Source organism: Rhea americana, unplaced genomic scaffold (assembly GCF_003343005.1).
Source record: "Rhea americana isolate MKP2758 unplaced genomic scaffold, rheAme1 scaffold_145, whole genome shotgun sequence".
Classification (NCBI taxonomy): Eukaryota; Metazoa; Chordata; class Aves; order Rheiformes; family Rheidae; genus Rhea; species Rhea americana.
In genome coordinates this window covers 391121-411483 of record NW_028185539.1, presented here as the reverse complement: position 1 = coordinate 411483, position 20363 = coordinate 391121, and the positions used below count along the sequence as shown (strand labels likewise).

Sequence of the window (20363 nt, the reverse complement as noted above, 5' to 3'; positions counted from 1 at the left end):
CGCTTTTTGCGGGAGGAAGGACGCGCGGGGCAGCCTGCCTTGCTGGCTGTCCCGCGGGCTGCCGGAGAGAGGCAGGCCGGGCTGCGATCCGCCTCGGAGCCTGCCTCTGAAGCCCCGTCAGCTGAGCAGAGCTACTGGGGATAGGCCAGGTACTTTTGTTTTACCCATGTATTGTTTTACATTTCCGGACGGTCCCATAGCGGCCTCATCATTCGTTCAGCTGCAGAATATTGTGGTTGTGGGGCTCACTCGTCAGGGCAGAGGAATTGATGGAGCTTCTTTTGAGAATCCTGTTTATGATGTCCTTCCACGTCTTCTTGTACTGGTGTCGGAGCAAAGAGTACACAAAAGGATCTGAAACAACCTTGCTGTAAGCTAAGCACTTGGAAATGATTCCCCAGTGGGAACTGATGGGAACCACAGAGGATAATTCAATCAGTCTGTGAAGAGAGAAGGGGGGAAAGAGGGAACGTTAGGAAGAAAAATATGGAGCAACAGCACAACTGTAAGCTGATGGACCACTATAACTGTCCCTAGATTTTCTTCTTGGAATTAACCCCATGCTCTCTTAGATCTTCTCTCCTCCAAAGAAAGCAAAACCTTCCCAGCTTATTTTAGGGCACATACAAGAAAATATTAAAAGGAATGATGAGAATGGGAATGTAGCGCTCCCATTATGGATGTTTGTGATTCTGCATATGTAAGTCTGAGGTTTGCTTCTCAAGGAGTACACATTTCCCATTGAGCATCTCAACCTCCAGACTTCACAATATCCTTGACTTAGTATATTTAGCTGTGCATTTACTGAGGTTGGGAGCAGGCTCGGTGTGTGCTGTCTCCTAAAAGACTCTTGATCTTTGCCTCAGTAACTGTAGAAGAATTGCGTGCAAAACGGAACAGCTCCAGCAGGAGATATGCAGCAGTCTTACTTCAAAAAGCCTATTTATTTGTTACTAGAATACACCTTTGGGAGTCTAAAAGCTCTGAGTCCAAATACCTTTGGTGTAGAGCTAGGTTTCAACTCATCTGGCTCACTCAGGTCATGGAGATATTTGATAAAGGGGCACCACTCTCTCTAGAGTATTGCAACCTAGCCCTGATTATTTTTCCTCTCTAGTGGATACTGTGTATGGGATCATAAATACTCTAAGGTAAGTAGAGCCACGCTTTTCAGAAAATTCACTGCTCATGAAAAACGTCATGCAGCATCTACTCATAAAATCATTTACTGTATAACACACCCTCAACCATTACACTTCTAGTCTCCCATATGGACAGTATGTGTTACTTTCTCTAATTACTCTTGTGTTTTTGATCCCGATAAGATCTTTCATTAGAAAGCAAAGTTGTTCAGTTTATATTTAGCTTTCTTCATTTAGTGATGTTGTGTGCATTTTTCTAATAGAGTGTGTTGTAAGATCGTGTTTCTGACAGCTGAAGTTCATCATAGACTTTATATTACCCTAAGGGGAGTGAAGGGAATATGATGTCCCCAGGTACATTTCCTGATGACTTTCACACTTACTACAACCTTTGTATCCAGCATGCACGTATTGCCAGAAAGAAACTTTTACATAGCCAAGTGTCTTTTTTCTAAGTGTTGTCACAAAGCCATATTTTGTATAGTAAAGTTTGAGACTGAGACACAGGCTGTCATTGTGTGCTCTGGTGGGAGTCCTGTCCCCTACTAATGTAACTAGCAGTTATCCACTAATCCAGCATCTAGTCTGAACTCTGTCTAGCTCCCACCAAGAGTCCGTGGAAAGAGACAGGTGCTTCCAGCACAAGTATCCAGCTGTCTGAGGCTAGAAAAAATTTCTCTCTACCTTTGTCTGCCCTTTATCTATGACAGGAATGTAGATAATGATCTTTGAGATACAGACAGCTAAAGTGAACAGAAATCACTGTATTTGCAGGTCTGAAGGCAAGTATATATCTTGATTTTTTAAAAAATGCTCAATATAAAGGCCAGTGGTATATACTTGCAATAAATTCAACAAGGCAAATATTTTAAGGCACCAGGTGTGGGGGAGGGAAGAGCATTATACACTCCTCATACCTGTGCTAGCACAGATCGTTCACTTTGTTCTGAGACTTCCAGCATTTCTGATAGCCCGGCATTGCTAACTCCACAAGGTTTTCTTCTCATGTGTCTTTGAGAAACGCTGAAGGGCAGTTCTGTTCAATATGTCTCCACAGCTGTTGAAAAACTATTGATTTTTCTAGAGCAAGATGATTTCAGAGGATACATGTGCTGCTAAAGAGCCCTGATAAGCAATGGCAAATAAAATCTTTGCTAAAAACTGTCCTCAACAGCAGGTACTCTTACACCTGCCTAGAAAATAGTTTAATTGCTAATATTTCTTCAGGCAAAGGAACCATTTTCAAAGAGCATTTTGAAGCATAGCTTCTGCAACAGCAATGATGATGATGTTAGTATTTCAAGCAGCTAAGAGATGAAGACTTTTTTTTCCTCCATCTTTTTATTCACATTCCAAAAACTTTCAGTACATCTTTTTGTTTAAAATAGTGCTAGCAGGTGACATGATCCAATCATTAGAGCATGAATGTGGGACTAAGGAGCCTTAACTGGTTATAGCACTGACTACGAGCCTCGGTCTTTCTGTGCTTCCCTTATCTCTGTCATTCTGTCTTTTCTAGGCTGCCGACCCCTTGGCAAAATGTTGTTTCTTAGATATTAGTATGGTGCTTAGCAGTCTGCAGTGTGCAGCAGGTCTGCAGTCATCGCTGGAAGGTTGGCCACCATCACAGTGCCAGTGATACTAATACTGAGAATAATTTTACGCACTTTGCCCGGTATTTATGTCATTTTTGTTATCACTTCCATTAGAAGTAGGCTATACTTGTCCAGTTATGTTTTTAGGGGTGCTAATATTGACCAAAGTGCTCTTACATGTTGCAGTAAGTGACGCACTCTGAAACAGAAAGTCAAGCTATGCAATTTCTAGGCTAAATGAACTTTGCAAAGCAAACCTTTCATTTCAGGATGTGAGTAGTACTCAAAACATCCCAGTACCTAGGGATGCTAGTACTATTACCTAGTTTGGTTGCTCTAAAAACTTCTGCTCTTACAAATTCTTACTGGCAAGGGCCTCCTGTGATTCATTTTGAAATGGTTTCTGAGCACCTCTTGGTATTTGTTTGCATGCATTTCAACAGCACACAGCAGAAGCTAAGCTGTGTTAAATGAACAGTTCAGTGGAATCGTTACACGAGGGCACCGACTGACAACGAGGTCTGGCAAGTCATTTTATACCTTCTTAACTTCACTTTCAAATAATTAAACATCAGTCACTGATCACTGTCATGTTTCAGACAGGACTGTCTTTCTGTCGCAAATGTCCTCTTCATGTGAATCTGCCCTATTAGCAGCGAACAAATCGATTCCCAGCTCTTCGTTTCTTGCATTGGGCTGGATGGCCTTTCCAGGGATCTTCTGGGGCTGACTGTATACTACCTCCAGGGAGGGCAGGTGTGCCCCAGTGGGGACAAGAGGGGAAAGGATTACAGATGAAAGGAGAAGGCCTCTGTTCAGCACTGAGCTGGGGGCTCCCCAGTGCATGGGCTGGGAGAGCCTTCCTAGCCCAGCTCCCGGAGCTGAACTAGACTCAAATACTCCTGTAAACTGACAGGTCTGCTGGAGCTTCCAGCTTCTCTTAAAAATCTCAGAAAAAAATAAGTGTACCTCAGTATCTCGAGGTAACCAGGTTGCATTTTGTGAAAGTACTGAGGAGAATTGCTCATGCCCTTCCAGGGTGATCACCATCACCTTGCACGCAGCATTTAGATGCCAAAGAACAGCCATCCATTGCCCTTCTCTTTCGTCTTGACTAAGTAAATGCTGTTCCTTCAACCTTTACTTGCAGGGCACATTTGATATCTTTCTTACAAAGGAGGAACCAAATTCAGACGTAATTATCTTCTACTCAGGCTGGGGGGGGAGGGTTCATCTGGCATATTCTCTCTTGCTTAATAAAAGGTGGCTTATGGCACCCATGTTAACATGCTCTAAAATGAGAGTTGACTATTTTGAAATTAATCATCTTCTGACTTGTATTTATTTTGTAATCTCTGATCAGCAATGCTTCTTCCTAACTTGTTGTTCTCCAGTTCATATATTTGAAGTGACCTTCTTTGCATTTTGAAATTTCATCTTGTTGAATTTCATCTCATCATTGACTAAATTTTGCTGAACACTTTACAGATGTGAATTTGATTAAGTTTAATTAAAATCAGTGGATACTTTTATGACCAAGCTATGACAAGCTTGTGTCTCAGTCTCTGTCAGTCAGTTCCATGAATTTTTAATGATCTTCTTTAAAAGCACATCAAATAGACACTGGGAGGCTGGAAGCCTAGACTGGCTAATGTTGCTTTCAAATTTGAAATGGTTTGAAAAGTGATTGATCAATTTAAAAATTTATATTTTTATCAACAGAATTTTTAATATTTTGTTTAATCATGTTTCCTTAAGAATGCTTACATGTTTTATGATTCTTGTGTATTATTTTAAAATCAAATTACACCTGTAGTTATCAGGTGTACAGAAAAGTACAGAAATATACACAAACTCCAAGCTGTGTAATTCCACTTAATGTACAAAAAAATTGATCTCAGCCATTCAAAGCATATAATATATCTTATTGCCTTTGAAAGAGGGTTTTGTGCTCTCATTGATGAGGGAAATTATATGCATAGCTTCAATTTTCATGAAACATTTCAGCCAAAAAGAAGACATTTTCAGGGAAGGAGCATTAATATTTCAGTGCTACCTGTAAATTAAATTCTCTGGCTAAGCTACATAATTCTGTTACTTGCCTTCATAAGTCACTCTTCAAATCTGATCTTCAAATACCTTTTTACTTCAAAGATATAGACTGTTTTGCTGTGTTACTTTGTTAATATTTGAGAAACTTCTAATTTTCTAGAGCAGTAGCAAGTGGCTCTCAATTACTTCATTGCACTTTCAGTAAACAAATGAGAATGTTACGTTGATCTCTTTTTGCAGATAATAGACACTTAAAATTCTTTGTATGCACGTGTAGTTAATATTTTTAGCAAAATATTTTACTGAATATTTATAGGAGCAGATCAAAGGCTAGAATAATGGCAGCATATCTGTTATGCATTGCTTAAACTTGAACTTTACTGAATTATGGAGAAAATTCTGGGTAGACCTGAGAATCTCAAGCAGGCTAAAATGTGTTAAGATTCAGCACTGAAACAAAACAGTCATTGCATTTTGGAGCTGGTAGGTGATGTTATTCTCACAAGAAGAAATTCATTCCTTTCTCCTAAAATTTGGATCTGATCTTTTAACTTAAATTTGTGATGTTTCTGTTGGTGTCTTATTCTGATTTTATCAGAATTTGACTGTAGTGGTTTCTGTTGTATTAATGATATCAGTAGGTTATACATGAGTTTTATGTTGATTTTGATGCTAATTTTACTATATTTTTACTTTATTACTTGGTAAACTGTACCTTTTTGCATGATATCTTGCTTGTGACAGGGCCCTGTTTTTAATAATTACTTCACTAATTAAAAAAGAAAAGACATCTTGGTGGTTGTTAGCTGATTTACAGTTAGTCAGTTTTGCTCCTTAAATGATGCATATATCACAACTGGGCAAATTCTGTAAGGAAGCAGCACGACTTGGGAACTCCTATAGCAGGACCTGCAAATCTTGCAGCCCTTTGCTTCTAACCTCCGCTCTTCCCCAGTGCTGCAGGAACTACCTGTCAGCACAAAGATATGATGACAGTGAGCAGCACTGGCCAGCTTGTACCACAAGACTTTTCACGCGGGAGGAAAATATCGCTACCTCACCTCAGCTGAGGCTTTTGATGGAGACTAGAAAGCCGCATTCTTGCAATCTGTCAAACTAAAATTGCAGAGGGAAGTCATGCGTTTATATGCACAAACAGGTAAGAGCAAAACTCACGCAGGAATTCTGAACTTGCTTGTCCAAATCCTAGCAGGATCTGCGTGCAGAGGGCAGTCAACCAGTTTGAAAGCACAGTTTGTTTATCCAGTGTCCCCCAGGGATGATGTAAGAGAATTTAAATCTTCTTCTGCCTGTTCTACCATCCTCCCCCTCTTCCTGAGGGCCTGGGACTTCTAACTTCTTTATGATATAACTTTGGGTTTTTTAATTAAAGGCAAATTTGCTCTCACATTGACAGCAATTATTATCCTACATAAGCAAAATTCTGCATTTCAGCGTGAAATGTCTGCAATTGGAAATAAATATTAGAAATTGATACGGAGTAGTTTAATTTTTCTTATGAAAAAGTTCCTTGGAGAAAATAGGTTTTGAATAATGTTCTTTAACCACATAATGATAAACATGGCAAAATAAGAGAGATATTGTAATACTACTAACAACACTATTACAAACCAAGAAACTAGCTATGTCTAGGAATATAAAATATAATACTCCTGTCATACAGTAGGAGAGCTAAATCAAGCAGAATCAGAGCATCCTGGGGTACTGCTCCATGCGTTGTAATGCCTAGCGGAATCTCAAGCAGGGATTAAAAGCACCAAAAGAGGAATTCCCCGCAGCCAGTTGTGCGGAGATCCCTCCAGACGGGAAAGCAGCAGCCTTTCTTGCCAGGCTGGCATGCCTGGCCAGGGCACCACCGCCGCCCTGCCTGGGCAAGTGTCTTGCACATTTGGGACCCTGAATCTTGGCTCCACTTACAGCCACTCTCTGTGGAAAAGCCATTAGTCCTCGACAGATTGAAGACAGAGGTTCAAAGCCCAGATCTGTCATACCCGAGGGGAACGCCCTGCTCGGATCAGGATCAGAGCAGATTTTCCGTGGGGGATCTGTCTCCTTTTAGAGCTATTCCATACTGGGTGAATATTTATGTGATCCTTGTACAAACTAAAAGGGGCAGAGCCAGGAGCTGCTAACCCCTCTTCTGTATCTTAGGGCTTCCGAGTGTTACCTCAAAGAGTGGTATAAAGAGTGGAGCGCCCACTGAGGGCTAAACACATTCCCAGAGGATTAGGGTCTGCTGATGGCAGAGGAACGGCTGGCTGGGAAATCTGCTTTGGGCCCAAAGCGGGAGATTAAATGAGGGCTTAAACAGCTCATTAGCCGGGGATGATATCAAAGCTTTGTATATGCTGCCCAGACACAAATGAGGGTGCTACGGAGTGAAGAGCAAGAGTGGAGGTGGTGCCTGAATGTTGGCCTGAGATGCCTATTGAGAAGCACAAAAATAGTCTGGCAGTCTGGTTAGCGAAGTTAGTGCTGCTCAGGACTGAGCCTCAAGCTGTTATGACTACGACTGCGATGATTTTTATTAAGTTCAGCGACCCAATGCAAAGTGAAATTTAACCGTTTGCAATCAGACAAACACTCTGATATTTTATAGCCTGAGACTGAAGACTAAGTGACCATGCTTATGTGTACCAAGTAACCGTACCTGGTTAGAGTGTGTGGCGTAGAGTATCTTATTGCGGCTATTAAACAGAAGTGAAAATAAATATGGTAACACTGTTACAAATGTATTTGCTACATTCTGTTACAAATAAACAGCATGAATTAATTAGTTATTATTATTGTGAACATAAAATTAATGTTGCGTGCAGGTTTTCATTTGTAACAAGAAACTACAAGATGTTCTTATAAATTATTTTGTTAGAAATAGAAATTCAGAATATTATCCTAAATTGGAAAAAATGGTTTTTTGCTGTTTAACCACTTATACTGAGACTTAATTCAGCTAATTATCTCTCCAATGATTTATTTTTATGATGGATCTGGGTTTGGCTGAAGTCAGCCCCAGTAATTTCTGTTGGGTAAAATTGGAGTAGGCACTATTTTAAAAATACTTCTTTTCTCTCTCTGTTATGCATAAAACAGCAGCATTTCATTCTTTTCCAAACTCTCTTAATAATTTCATTCTTTTCCAAAGTCTCTTAATAATGAATGCTAGCTGTAAATTTCCTTACAATAACTTGATAACGCTTATCTGGATATACTCACTTTTTAATACTTTTGTCTCATAGAAGTAATTTTGTGTTTCCCACAGGAACCATTTTCAAAGATAAGCTAGAGATAAGCCTAAGACAGATGAGGCTTTCTGACCATAAATCACAAGAATTTTTTAAGCTATAAGCCAGAACAGCTTTGATATTCTGTTTATGACTAAGAGCTCTAGTCAGTCAGACAAAATTCCCCTTTAAGCCTGTGGGTCATATACTCACCTCACTCTGATCTTGTTTGACCAGATTATTATCGTCTGATTTGTTCAAACTACTCTCTTGCTCTGGAGATCATCCTCCTGATTTGGGGAGGCAGTTTGAGGAGCAACTGACTATCTTACCTAAAAAAGGACTATAAATCTGATTCACGGGCCTTTGTGGACCACTTCTTAATTCACTCTCCTGTGACCAACACTAAGACCAACTTAGCTGACTGAACAAAATTTTGCCCACAGACTTGCATCAGAACTGTATTGAATAAGTACCGTGAAATATATGTAGTTCTGTTAGTTCAGTAAATGAACTCTCTGTTATAGGGCTGGAAGAAAATGTTGGACAAAATTTTTTACAGACAAAAAATGGTAACTTTTTACCGATTCACAGTGCCCTACTTTTCCGAGTTAGAGTCTGTTTCGGTAGGTAGGTGCACACTTACCTTGTAATTACATAAGGTGCAAAGCACAGGACAAAAGTACCGATAAAGGTACTTATTTTCCTTGTTGCTCGTTGCCTCCGTCTCCTTTGTTCTTCTAGACAACGCTCCCTTACACTGCGTGACATTCAACACAAACAAGAACATGAATCGTAATATCCCGTAGCAAAGTTTAATGGCTTTACTTACAGAGTGACTCGGATCAATCTTTCCAGTAAGCACGGTGTTCACAGAGGACAGTACCAGGTGCACTGCATTAATGTGGGACAACACTGACTACTAACACGTTGTACGATCGTCTTACCCTTGAAAAGCAGTTACTGAGAAATATGTGTGTGCATATTTATATGCACACACTCATTATATCTATTTATGTACAATGAAATTGGTGGAATTCAGCCTTGGGTTAAGTAGCAGTAGCTCTTTTCTGAGTTATTTTAAGCTGTATTTGCAGGCTAGAGTTTTCCTTATGATATTCAAAGAGGTTTGGAAAATATCCAAAGTGGGGTATGGTACTTCCCTAGAAACGGCAATTCAAACAATATCACAAACAGGAGAAACTTCCCAGAGAGATAAGCAATAAAACACAATAAAAATGTAACAGCAAAAACAGACTAGCTGCGTTCAGCGCAGCATTGGCGCGATCATCAGATCACACAGCTGTGTGCTGCCGGGCCATAAATCTTCCCGCGGCTCGTGCGGTTCTCAGCGGGCTCCGCGCCGAAGGCTTTGCAAAGCGGAGCGCACAGGGTCACTGGCCCTTGCTCAGCTGAGCCCTCGCGTTCGTGCCGTGAATCCCCCTGCGAACTGGCCCGTTTGCTTGTCCGGAGAGCGGCGAAGCGAGAGCTCCTCCTCCTCACCTGCACGCTTGTGCAACTCCTGCGCTGATGGGGTTTGGAGGGATGGAACTGTTTTAGTTTTACACCTAAATTTTATACCTGATGCCTCGGTGTCAGCTTCCAAACTCAGTTACAATAATAGCTGTGAGGTTTATTACCATGCCCTTCCGTTATACACTGTAAGTGCAAATGTTTGATCTAAATGCCCGTTTTGTCTCGTGGATCTTAACGGGCTTTAGTGACCTCCATGGCAGAGAGTTCTTATGCTACCTTTAGATTACACTAAGGGAAAAAGCATATCCTTTGAGCCATCTTATCTAGGGTCTCACTTTACCAGTTCCTGAAGTAGCTACCAGGATGGCAAAAATGAACAAAAAGCAATGTAAAAAAGTTTGTCTTTTTTGAAATAACAGATCACCTCATTCTTAAAGAATATACATAAGTAGAATGAAAAAGCGTCTAAAAATGTTACTTCTTCTATGTCTGAGTTATTTGCAGTTAGAAATGGCAGGTTTCTCAGTCTGAGAAGGAAAAAAGCTTTCACGTTTTCCAGGGAACCTATGATGTGCTTTCAGTTCTGCAACAGATGGAGAACTTTAAGTATTTTTAGATGGAGACGGCCGATTTTAGAGGTTCTACAGTTTCACTTATGACCTGAATTATTGAACTTCTGATATCTGCACCTGGCAGGATAGGAAAAGAAATCTTCAAAGTAGGTCCAGTTAGATTGTTTTTGCTTGTTTATTTTTCACCTCTAACAGTTTCTCTAGTTATATCTTTCCACGTTGTGTTTAGCATGCATAAAGTCGTGTTTGACTCCTGGGGCTCATGCACGGCTTGGAAGGTTCTGAGGTCTTGAACCAATTTCTTTTGTTCAGCTTTTCCAGATGTAGCCAATAAATACCACATTACAGGCTAAAGTATTTTATCTCACGCTTTCATACAGAGACATGCACATAGCTAGGTATTTTGCTTTCATAGATATGCTTACATGTGCTTAGATAAGAACACATACGTAAGGTCCAGTAGTGACACTAGTAATAGAACTGGATTATTGACTAAGCTTTGATTTAAAGATTTGAATGTCCTGGAAAATCTATGCTATATTCCTTTGAAAGTCTGGTATTTTAAATAAAGTTTATGAGATACCAGATCTTAAGATCTGTAAAGCTAGATGTACAAAAAAGACATTATAGATAATTTGGGTTAAGAAATACATGTGTTAAGAATATAAGTGAATTCTTGCACAAACCTCTCATAATAATCAAGATAAATTGGTGTTAAGCTAAGAAAAATCTACTCAGTAAAAATACCTAAGCTAACTTGAAAGGACATGTTACCCTAAACATTCGCACAATTTTGTGGGGAATTTTGGAGGTTTCCTTTGTACTCATTCTGAATGATCTTCAGAAGATCACTTGTGGCTTTCCAAGCCACAGGTAATAAAGCCATCTGTCATAATTCCTATTAATGAACTGCCTTGCGGGTGGATTCTGAGTCACAGGAAGCAGAAAAGTGTCCATACTCATTTCTCAGAGTTGAAACTAGACCATGCAAAAAACAGAAAAATCAGGGTAATCTAAGGTGGAGAACTTTGTTCTTTCATGCTCATCCTGCTGGTATTCCTGTCTATGCTATAAGATACCAGAATAAGCATGAAAGTTTATGTATATATCACTTCATTGCCTTGCTGTGTAGCACAGGTTCTGCTAGAGAGAGACACAAGTAAGTTCTAAATGGGAAAGGACCTTTTTGATTCATTTCCCCATTATCTTAAACCTAAAAAAAATGGGCAAAAGACAGGCTAAAGCGGTGGATGGAGAAGGAAGTTAACATACTGCCATGAAATACAGGAGTGGACAGACAGGATGAGGGAAGGGAAAGGAGAAAGGAAATGGGGGACAGAAGTGGTATGGAGAATTTGGGCGGAGAAGGGAAAATGAAGGCTGGACTAAGACTACATGAGAAAAATGAGTTGGAAAGAGAGGTTAAAGACAGACAAGAGGGGAGAGAAACGTGGTGTGAAAACATCCTGCCTGCTCACCCAAGTTCAAATGTGCAGAGCAGGGAAACCTGTCTGAATAGGACTCCTTAAAGAGAATGACTAATGTAGAGCTGTCCTTGAGAAAGTGTTGTCTGACACAGCCCATCTCCACTGTTCTTTAGTAAATATGACCTGTGTCAGGGAACGCAAGTCATACTCATTTATCTGCCCACCACTGGAAAACAATAGATTTGGGACTCTAACACCTGTAGGTTTCCTTGGCAACCTCAGCCCAATTTTTAGTCTCTAATCCAAAGGACAGGTCACTGACACCATCTACATATTTCAGACGACGCCTTTGCCAGGTCAGAGCATTATGAACCGATTGCTGTCGGAGGCCCTGCAGCCTTTGTGCAGGCTCCCACAGTCTAGAACCTAATCCCAAGTCCAATCGCTGCAGCTGGGTACCTGCGTCACCTGTTAGGGCAGCAGCACCATGCGTCAGAATCAGCCACTACTGCTGGCTGAAAGATGACATAAAACTCTCCTTTCTTAGCAAGAAGCATGGAATAACCTGATACGAGAGATAAATAATCATTATTAATAATGGATACTTGTAGCAAAGTTCCTGTACAACTGTCTCGCAAGAGGTAGTATGATGCTCACAGCCTCTTTGAATCAACTCTTCCATGAGATGCTTACAAAATGTAAGAACACCCTCAAGTTAACCTAGACCAGAAAAAAGTCTATTGATTTTTCTAAGCTTTTCTGTCCAATCCAATCATACTTAAAGTAATAGGCATAATATCCCAGTGCTATGGTAATCCCTGGGAATAGCTGGTGTGTGTGTGCCTGTGCAGGAACAGATACTAAGAGCGATCGAGGCAACCAGACAGCACGTAGGGCAGAAGGGTGTTTATGGTTTGGTTCGACTAGGTGGATAAGGGAAGATTTATACATGTGTTTCTCAAGGGCAGTAACAGGACTCAACCAAAGTTCTGCTCCACATTCTTGGTCAAAATAGAAATCAAACAGCTTAACTGGAGAATTATGAGCAGATGTCTCTATTCCTCTGGTAGGATGCTGCCCTACCCTGATCCTTGCAAACTTCTTGGCCTTAGGGTGAGGAATCCCAAAAACATGACCTCCTTTTTTTTGAGGACAGCAACACGCATTCAGGTCCTGCAGCTCAGCTCCTGGCTGGCTGCGAACTGCTTAGCACATGGAGAGAGCCTGCATTTGCCTCCAGCTCGCAGAGCACAGGACAGCAAGGGGGCCCAGGCAGGATGTCTGGTGCGGGACTGCCCTCAACATCCCTCTGCTCCAGTCAGACTCCTTCGCCAATGTCAGACACCTCCCTGCACTGCAGCCTGCCAGCGTGCAGATTTCCCCTGAAAGATTTCCCCTCCCTTCAGTCTCTGGCAGAGTTTTTCCTATCCAGCACAGACGTTCCCCACCACCACCCCGTCCCTGTGATCTCCTTCTCTCACCCTACGTAGCCAAACGATCCTCTTCCTTTTTCTCAAGGCAAATACATCCAGACCCTTTCCTTTCCAGCTGCCCACTCTGGGCACACATCTCTCCCTTAAGCCAAACTGGTTCCTCTGAATAAGCCAGGCTCATTTCTTTCCACGCTATTGCTAGTTCCCTTGGTTTCTCCTTTCCAGAATTCACTCCTCTACTTGGCCTCCCCATCCCTGTCACAGCTGGTCATATCCCCATCTGTCCTGGCTGGTCGGAGCATCTCTGCCCCAAGCCCGGACACTGCTGGGTGTTGAGACCCTCAGCCCTGCCCCAGCCTGCCACAGCTCTGTGGCTTCATTTCCTAAATCCCGTAGCCCAGGCAGATCACTCTGGCTTGACGTGCGGCTACCTTCTCACTAGCCTGATCCCGCACCCTGCCAGCCATCCCTGTTTCGGTTCTCTCTGCTTCATCCTCCCTGCTTCTCACGGCACAACAGTTACACGCTCGGGCTACATGCACTGGTGCTTCCTCTCCCCTGTGCAGCCAGATGCCTTCCCTAGCTCCTCAGCCAGGATCACCCGTGGGCTTCACGTAGCAAGACTTTCTCTGCTCCAGCTTTATAGCTATACTCCTCTGTTTCCTGATAACCTAGGAAAATCTGCCTCACCCACCCTCCCTCCTTCAGCCAAGTCTGCTTCCTTTCCAGATCCAGGCAAATCATTTTCATGCAAGATTTATAGCTTATGCATAATCTCAGATGCGACTCTTTTGCACAGCAACCGTTCATACCTGTTTGGTGTTTGCCTTCAAGCCCATTATTGTCCCAGCCCCCAGAGAGTTTTCTCCTCCTGCACTTCAGCACGACAGGCTTGCTAAAGGACTCTCATTTGAAATTAACTTTACACACACCTTGCTTGTCATATTAACATTGCTACTTAAGTCTCTCTCATTTGGATTTAAATATAAGCATTCAAGCATGCCTATTTTACAAATGTCATTTCCTTATAATCCTTCCTTCAGGAAAGATAAAGTTGCAGAGTACACAGCAAGAAGGGAAGTGCTGGGCAAAGGAACAGCATGAGGTGCCCCAGCTTCCCTTGTGAACTCCTAGAGCAAAAGGACATGTGCAACCTCAGTCTGCTCCCTCTCAGGGAGACCCAGGTACATTTTGGATTGACAGTGGTAAAAAATATGAATCTATTAAATGCTAAATAGAACTTCTGAGACAAAAGGTAGTGACCTGATTACTATCTCAAAAGGAAGTGCAAACCCAGCCAAAACTGCTTGTTTCTTGCTTCCTCCCAAAGCAAGCTCCAAAGCATAACAAAGAGTTATTTCTACAACAGGAAAACTAAAGACAAGTAAAAAGAAACATGCAGAATAGAAACTGGCAAAAAAGACATTTGTTCTCTCCCCTCCCCATCCCCTGCTGTGATACAGATCAGATTGTATTTAACATAACATTGCTTCCTCTGCAGTGAATATTCTCAGCTGCTGAGCACACAGGCACCTTACCTGGGATGGATGTCCACAAGCAGCACCAGGGTCTGCATAGTGATTACGTCAATCCGTTTACAGTGAAACCGTGCCACCTTCAGCACTTTTAGATATGTGAAACACAGTACTATAAGGGAGAGGAGGAAGCTGAGGGTGTGAAAGACCCCAGTGAAAATCACAAACTGTGTCCTGTCCTCAGGTCTCTTGTTGTACAGGGTGCAGGAGGCATAGAGGTGATGGAAACCCAGCCAGGAGAGAGAAGCTGCCACTATCGGGAATGACACCGAGTGTAACCACGTGTAGCTCAGTATGAGAGCAGCGTCTCTGTACCTCATCTTGGAGTGATAACTTAGAGGGAAGACCACAGCAATCCACCTGTCAATGCTCAAAGCTGCCATGCTCAACATGGAGTTCGTGGTCAGAAAAGTCTCCAAGAAGCCCACAATGTGGCAAACCTGGTCTCCTCCTGGTTGACTCTTGTAAATGATCCCAGCCAAGGTCAGGGGCATGTTCAAAACAGTCATCAACAGGTTGCAGAGCGTGAGGTTGAGGATGAACAATCCCGGGACCTGCTTGCGGATGTCAGCGCTGTACAGGAAGCAGATCAGCACCAGCACGTTGGACAGCAGGGACACGAGGATGAGGACCACGACCACGAAAGCCAGGGTCACCTCCCAAATGTTCATGGTGCATCCAGTCACGGGAGCAACATCTCCAAAAATGCGCCGCGCTGGCACCCGGGGAACATGGTGCGAGGCGCTCTCACCTCGCCCTCCTCCCCAGCCTGCTCGCACTCTTGCATGCCCTCAGTATTTTTAGAAGAGCTGCAGTTTTTTTCTCCAACCTCCCCCTCCTTGCTGCTCCTTTCCACGTCAACGCTTTCAGAGACGTGCACAAAAGCTCTGGGAATGCCCATCAAACTGCAAGGAGGGCTTAAAAAATATCAGCAGGACTGAACCACTGCCTCCGTTCGGTCCATCCAAAGGAGAGCAGGCTATTCTGAAAAACTGCTCTCCTGAGATCCCTAATTATCAGCCCAAAGCTTCCAAGCAATTCAGCGAGTAAAATGTGCTCTCTCGCCTCTCCCTCTCTTGCTCTCTCTCTCTCTTGCTCTTTCTCTCCCTCTCCCCTCCTCCAGCCCTCACTCCCTTCCAGGCTGAATGTAACCTGCTTTTTATGATCACAGATAAAAACCCCATTAATGGATTAAAGCAAGCACACTGCTGGTGATTCGCAAACATGATTATGTCATCCACACTCCCCAGCCCCTCCTCTTGCAATTGTGACTAGACTTTCCTCAAGAGAAATATCATACTTTCATTTAATTGATTTAGCCATTAATTTGCAAACAGCCGTGTAACTGCATTCCTATGCTCCAGCCTGTTTCCTACCTTTCAGTGCATCAGTGACACAGTTGCTACTTGCTTCCAGCTAGGGCAGGGGCTCTCTTTTCTCTTCATTAGGTAAGCTCAAAAAGATAGGAAAAATGTATATATTCTGCTTCTTCTCTGGAGCTGTCATTAGGAGACTGGAGCAGTTACATGGCTATACTTTAGCACTTTGTAATCTTGTGTCTCCAAACATGGTCCACAGTAGGAAAATGATTCCCCCTTCCCCTCAACTTTTAAATGTAAGGAAATCAGAGCCTCAGATGATATTGTAACTTGGATAAGATCACAGAGCAGGTGAGCAGCAGAGACAGCAACATGCTGCAAGTCTCCTGGTTTGGTCAAACTTTCCCTTCTTCAACAACATTTATTTCTTCCTAATCAAAGCCCCTATCTATGTGAGGGCAAGTACCTCCTGTGAGACTAAAACCAAGCAAAAGTTGGTTGGCAAAAGTAAATAGAACTAAGTACTGCATGTAATTAGATGTTAATAGTAAGTTTGGCTTAAAGGAAGGAGTGGGAACTGTTTTCTGTTTGCTTTTCCCTTCTCTTTAAAAGATATTTAACTGGGAATGCTAAAAGGTTGCAAGCAATCGGGACAGATCTCTCATCAAAGCAGCCATTCCTTAATCCTTGTACTAAAATGAAGGCAAAAGATACCCTGCAGCACAGTTATTGTGGCTTAGTAAGTGCCTCTACACGTGTATGAGAACTAGATGCTTAGGAGTATTTTTTTCTCTGTACTTCCAGCACTTGCCACAACAGTGCATGCTCGATTTACAGTAGCTATTCACTTCAGACACTCAGATTCATTTGCGCAGCAGCCGAGCTGTCACCATGCACTATGTCAGAGCTTTACATATTATAGGAAGGCCCCCTCCTCTTCCACCCAGCTAGGTTTTTTTTTCTTTCCTTCAATAAGGCTTTAAAAGGCTAAGAGTGAAGGCAATTCACTTTGTAAGTCGCAAGACTGTTATCAAAGACAGCTTGGACTCTCCAGGCCAACTGAACTCCAGCGAAGCACACAGGCTGAGTGTGCAGGTCCTTGATGTACACGCAGGGTGAGCTGTTGAGGAACTGGTTGAGGGTGCAAAGCTCTGCTTTGTCTGTAAGCTGTTTCTCTTCTCTGCCTCCAGAACACATGGAAACATCCTCGCTGCAGAGTGGATTTTGCCAGTGAAGGAGCAGGTCTTCAAGGTCTGGTCTTCTCCCAAGCAGTGACCAAAAGCTATGTGATCCTACAGGTGACCGCTTCTGGAAATAAGAGGGTCCGCTACCATGTAGGCTAAGGAGATTAGAAAGAAGGGGGATATTCTGCTGTGCAACAGCACCAAAACATCAGCAAGCTTCCTACTGGGTTGGAAGCAAGAGCAAGAGCCCTGGCTAAGGTATCCAAGGATAGACTGAGCCGTGTGGCCCTGTGAAGGGATCTGGCACAATGGCAGCTTGAAGCTCAGTCGTGAAAGGTAACAGCTATAGGCCTCCAGGAAGAGGCCATGTGGTTTGGGAAGCTCTGGCATAAGAAAAACCAGGCAGCCTCTAAAGACATAGCAAGGCTTACTGGGAAATTAGGAAGTATTTAAAAGGGAAAGGAAATCTAGTGGTGCATGGGATGTAGGTACTTTACGACAGTAGTAGAAGGGAATCTCACATGCCAACTGCCAGTCTTGGTGTCAGGGTGACACATACCATTCCTTCTTCCTGTACTCAGCCTCTTTCCTGGCTCAAATCAATCCTGCAAGGCCCTGGCTGCACAAATCGTTCCTGTGTTGCAAAGCCCTAGCAGCGCAGTCACTGGATAATTTAGCCATTTATCTTGCCCGGCCACACACAAAGCTAGGGGTTTACCAGGACAGCTTCCTGAAGCAGCACTTCAATTTTCTCTTTAACTAGCTGCAGTTCCTCTGGATTCAAAAGTCCTGCCCATGAGTGATTTCCCCTATGCAATAGGGAGTCTGGCTTCAGCCTTCAAACAGAAGGTGTACAAGGAAGGATGAAATCTGCATATGCAAATAAGGAATAAGAGATGACAGTCAGGAAAAGAAAATTCTTCTGAAGTGATAGATGTGAAATAACAGGGGAGAGAGACAGAACGACATGATTCAATGAAATAGTAATAGAATATAAAAGATTGGGTTTGTGGGTGGAACGGCATAGACATTATGATGGATCTGTCATGAGGGGCCCTGTATGGAGCTGACGTTGTGAAGGAAATGGTGGCCAAGAGAGTAAGAGCGGACATATCTTTAAGGGCTGGAGATGCCAGTGGAATTATAGACAGGCTCTGCTAGATCTGGTTGGCAAGAAGCAGAAAAGTATACAGCCCGTATGCTGAGCCTCCCTCACTCTGTTTTGCAATTCCAAATTCATGGTTGGGGGACATCTGGGTGTGTGCCGTCTGCCCCCTGTGCTGTCCCCCAGCAAAGCTGTAGCAAGAGGGGAGTATTTCTCCTTCATGCTGGGAACTCCTGGTAGCAGAATGAGTGTCTGCATTGCAACAGGAGAAAAAGGTTTATCAAAAGCAGACCCTATCCCATCTCCTCTGCGTGGTACCTGAGCTTGTTGCTATGAAATGCCTCCCTCCACCCCATCCCTTTTCACCCAGAGCTTGGAAGGGTGGGACTACTATTTATGTTAGTGTGAGGAAGCAACATCAAAGTAGTAAGTTTGGTACATTCTTCATTAATTTGGCAGGCCTGAATGAATGAAGCATTCCTAGTCCCATGCTTCACAGTTTTCTTTGTACAGGTTTCCTGAGTAAGGAAATCACTATTGGTAAAACTAAACTCCCTGTATTTACAGGAGAAAGGTAGCAACCAAGAAATAGCTTAAATCTACAATCAAGTGAATAAGCTTTCCAGATTCCAGGGGAAAGCTGAAGTTTTCTCTTGATGACTAACTTGAGTCTTGGTATGTATGTATAGCTCTAAAGGGCCACGTATTTTGCATAATTGATTCCCTTGTTGGCAATCCCTGCAGCTGGGGATATTTACGGAACATTTCTGTATTTATCTATTATACATACCTAAGAGAGCATGATGGATCCATCAAATAGCTTCATTTTATATGAATCAGGAGGAAAGAATATGCTGTGTATATTTTATCACTGTAGAGGAAATTAATGTGTTGCACAGCTTGCCTGTGAGCTCCTAATGGCAGGGATTGCATGTTTTGTTTGTAATATTTCAAAAACACACTACACTATGAATTAAAAATAAATAAGACTAATAAATACTGATTATTTCCAATGAACTCTGACAGTTAGCTCTTGATTTAGAAGATCAGTACTCCTTTGGCATTTGCTCCATTATCAAGCACATAAAACCACAGAACATTTACTGTATTTTTGTATATTAAATGTAGAAGTGACTTTATGAATCAGCACAGCATGAGACAGAGCAAAGACCAGGTAACTAGGAGCGATGGCTTCTATGTGACCATGGGGACATCAGTTCGCCACATCTCTCCACCTTTCTCTTGTATACATAGATTGTAAACTCATGGGGGCAAAGACAAGGTGCTTGTGGGCGGGGAGGCTCTGAGCCTTGTGAAATTCTAAAGGCCTTATCTTAATCAAATGACAAATTTTACTCACAAATGGCCAGTTCTGTAGAGGCAACACAAATTTCTTGCTATTCTTTTACAATAGCCTATAAATAAGAGCTTCATTGCCTATGTACCACATGCATAATGGTTTACCCTGACTGATTTGTACTGGTATTATAGCAAGTACGAAGGATATTGCAACAACACGAAACTTCTCTGGACAAGAGGTTAGAATAGAACTGGGACCCTCAGCTTCCTGGGGGAACTGCATCTGCTGGATACAGATACAGCTTGTGCCCATGACATGTCGGTGGAAGGTTTGTCTTTGCTAGGAGTGTTCAGGTGGGGGAAAGCTTTCTCTGCATGTTGTCCCACTGAGACCATGAAATAGTTATTCAGTATAAATGAAATTGTCATGTTATAGCCTATGTATACAATATAGGAAGCTGTTTTTGACGATACGGCTAAATTATCATTTCATAGGAAACTAATGTTTAAGACTTCATACCATTGTGAAAACTTAAACATTAGTTTACATCTTTAAGTAGACTTCATACCATTGTGAAAACTACTTAAAGATCTAAGCTGAAAATGCTTTTGAGAATTACTGCATTTCCTTAGGACTGAAGGTTGTAACTTGTCAGCTAAGAAGTCATATTTTTGGGATCTCCATTCCATACTTTCACTGCACTTTCCCCCACTAGCTCACACTCCTCCTGTGTTTGACTAATGACATATAAACTTTACATACAAACTTTACAGGACTTTAATAACAGGAATATTGGCACATGGAAGAGATTGTACCTCCTTTATCTGCGTCTCAGACAATTCAAAGACAGCCAAATCCCTTCAGGAAGTCGGTGTGCCTGCAGACTGCCCATGGGTATTTCCTCTTGCCTCCATCAATCTTTGCTTTTTGGCTTCATGACTATTTGAAGGGTTTGCAGTACGTTCATGAACTGTAGAGCTG

The 20363-nt window shown here is 42.4% G+C and overlaps 1 protein-coding gene across 1 annotated transcript; it reads right to left on the bottom strand.

Moving 5' to 3' along the window:
• Positions 1–208: 208 nt before the first annotated feature.
• Positions 209–15145, bottom strand: GPR26 (G protein-coupled receptor 26). Its single transcript, XM_085299081.1, has 3 exons — positions 14478–15145; positions 8678–8791; positions 209–440 (listed from the first exon to the last, which is right to left on the bottom strand). Exons 1-3 carry the CDS (start codon positions 15143–15145, stop codon positions 209–211), a joined length of 1014 nt encoding a protein of 337 aa, XP_085155207.1.
• Between the last annotated feature and the right edge of the window lie 5218 nt (positions 15146–20363).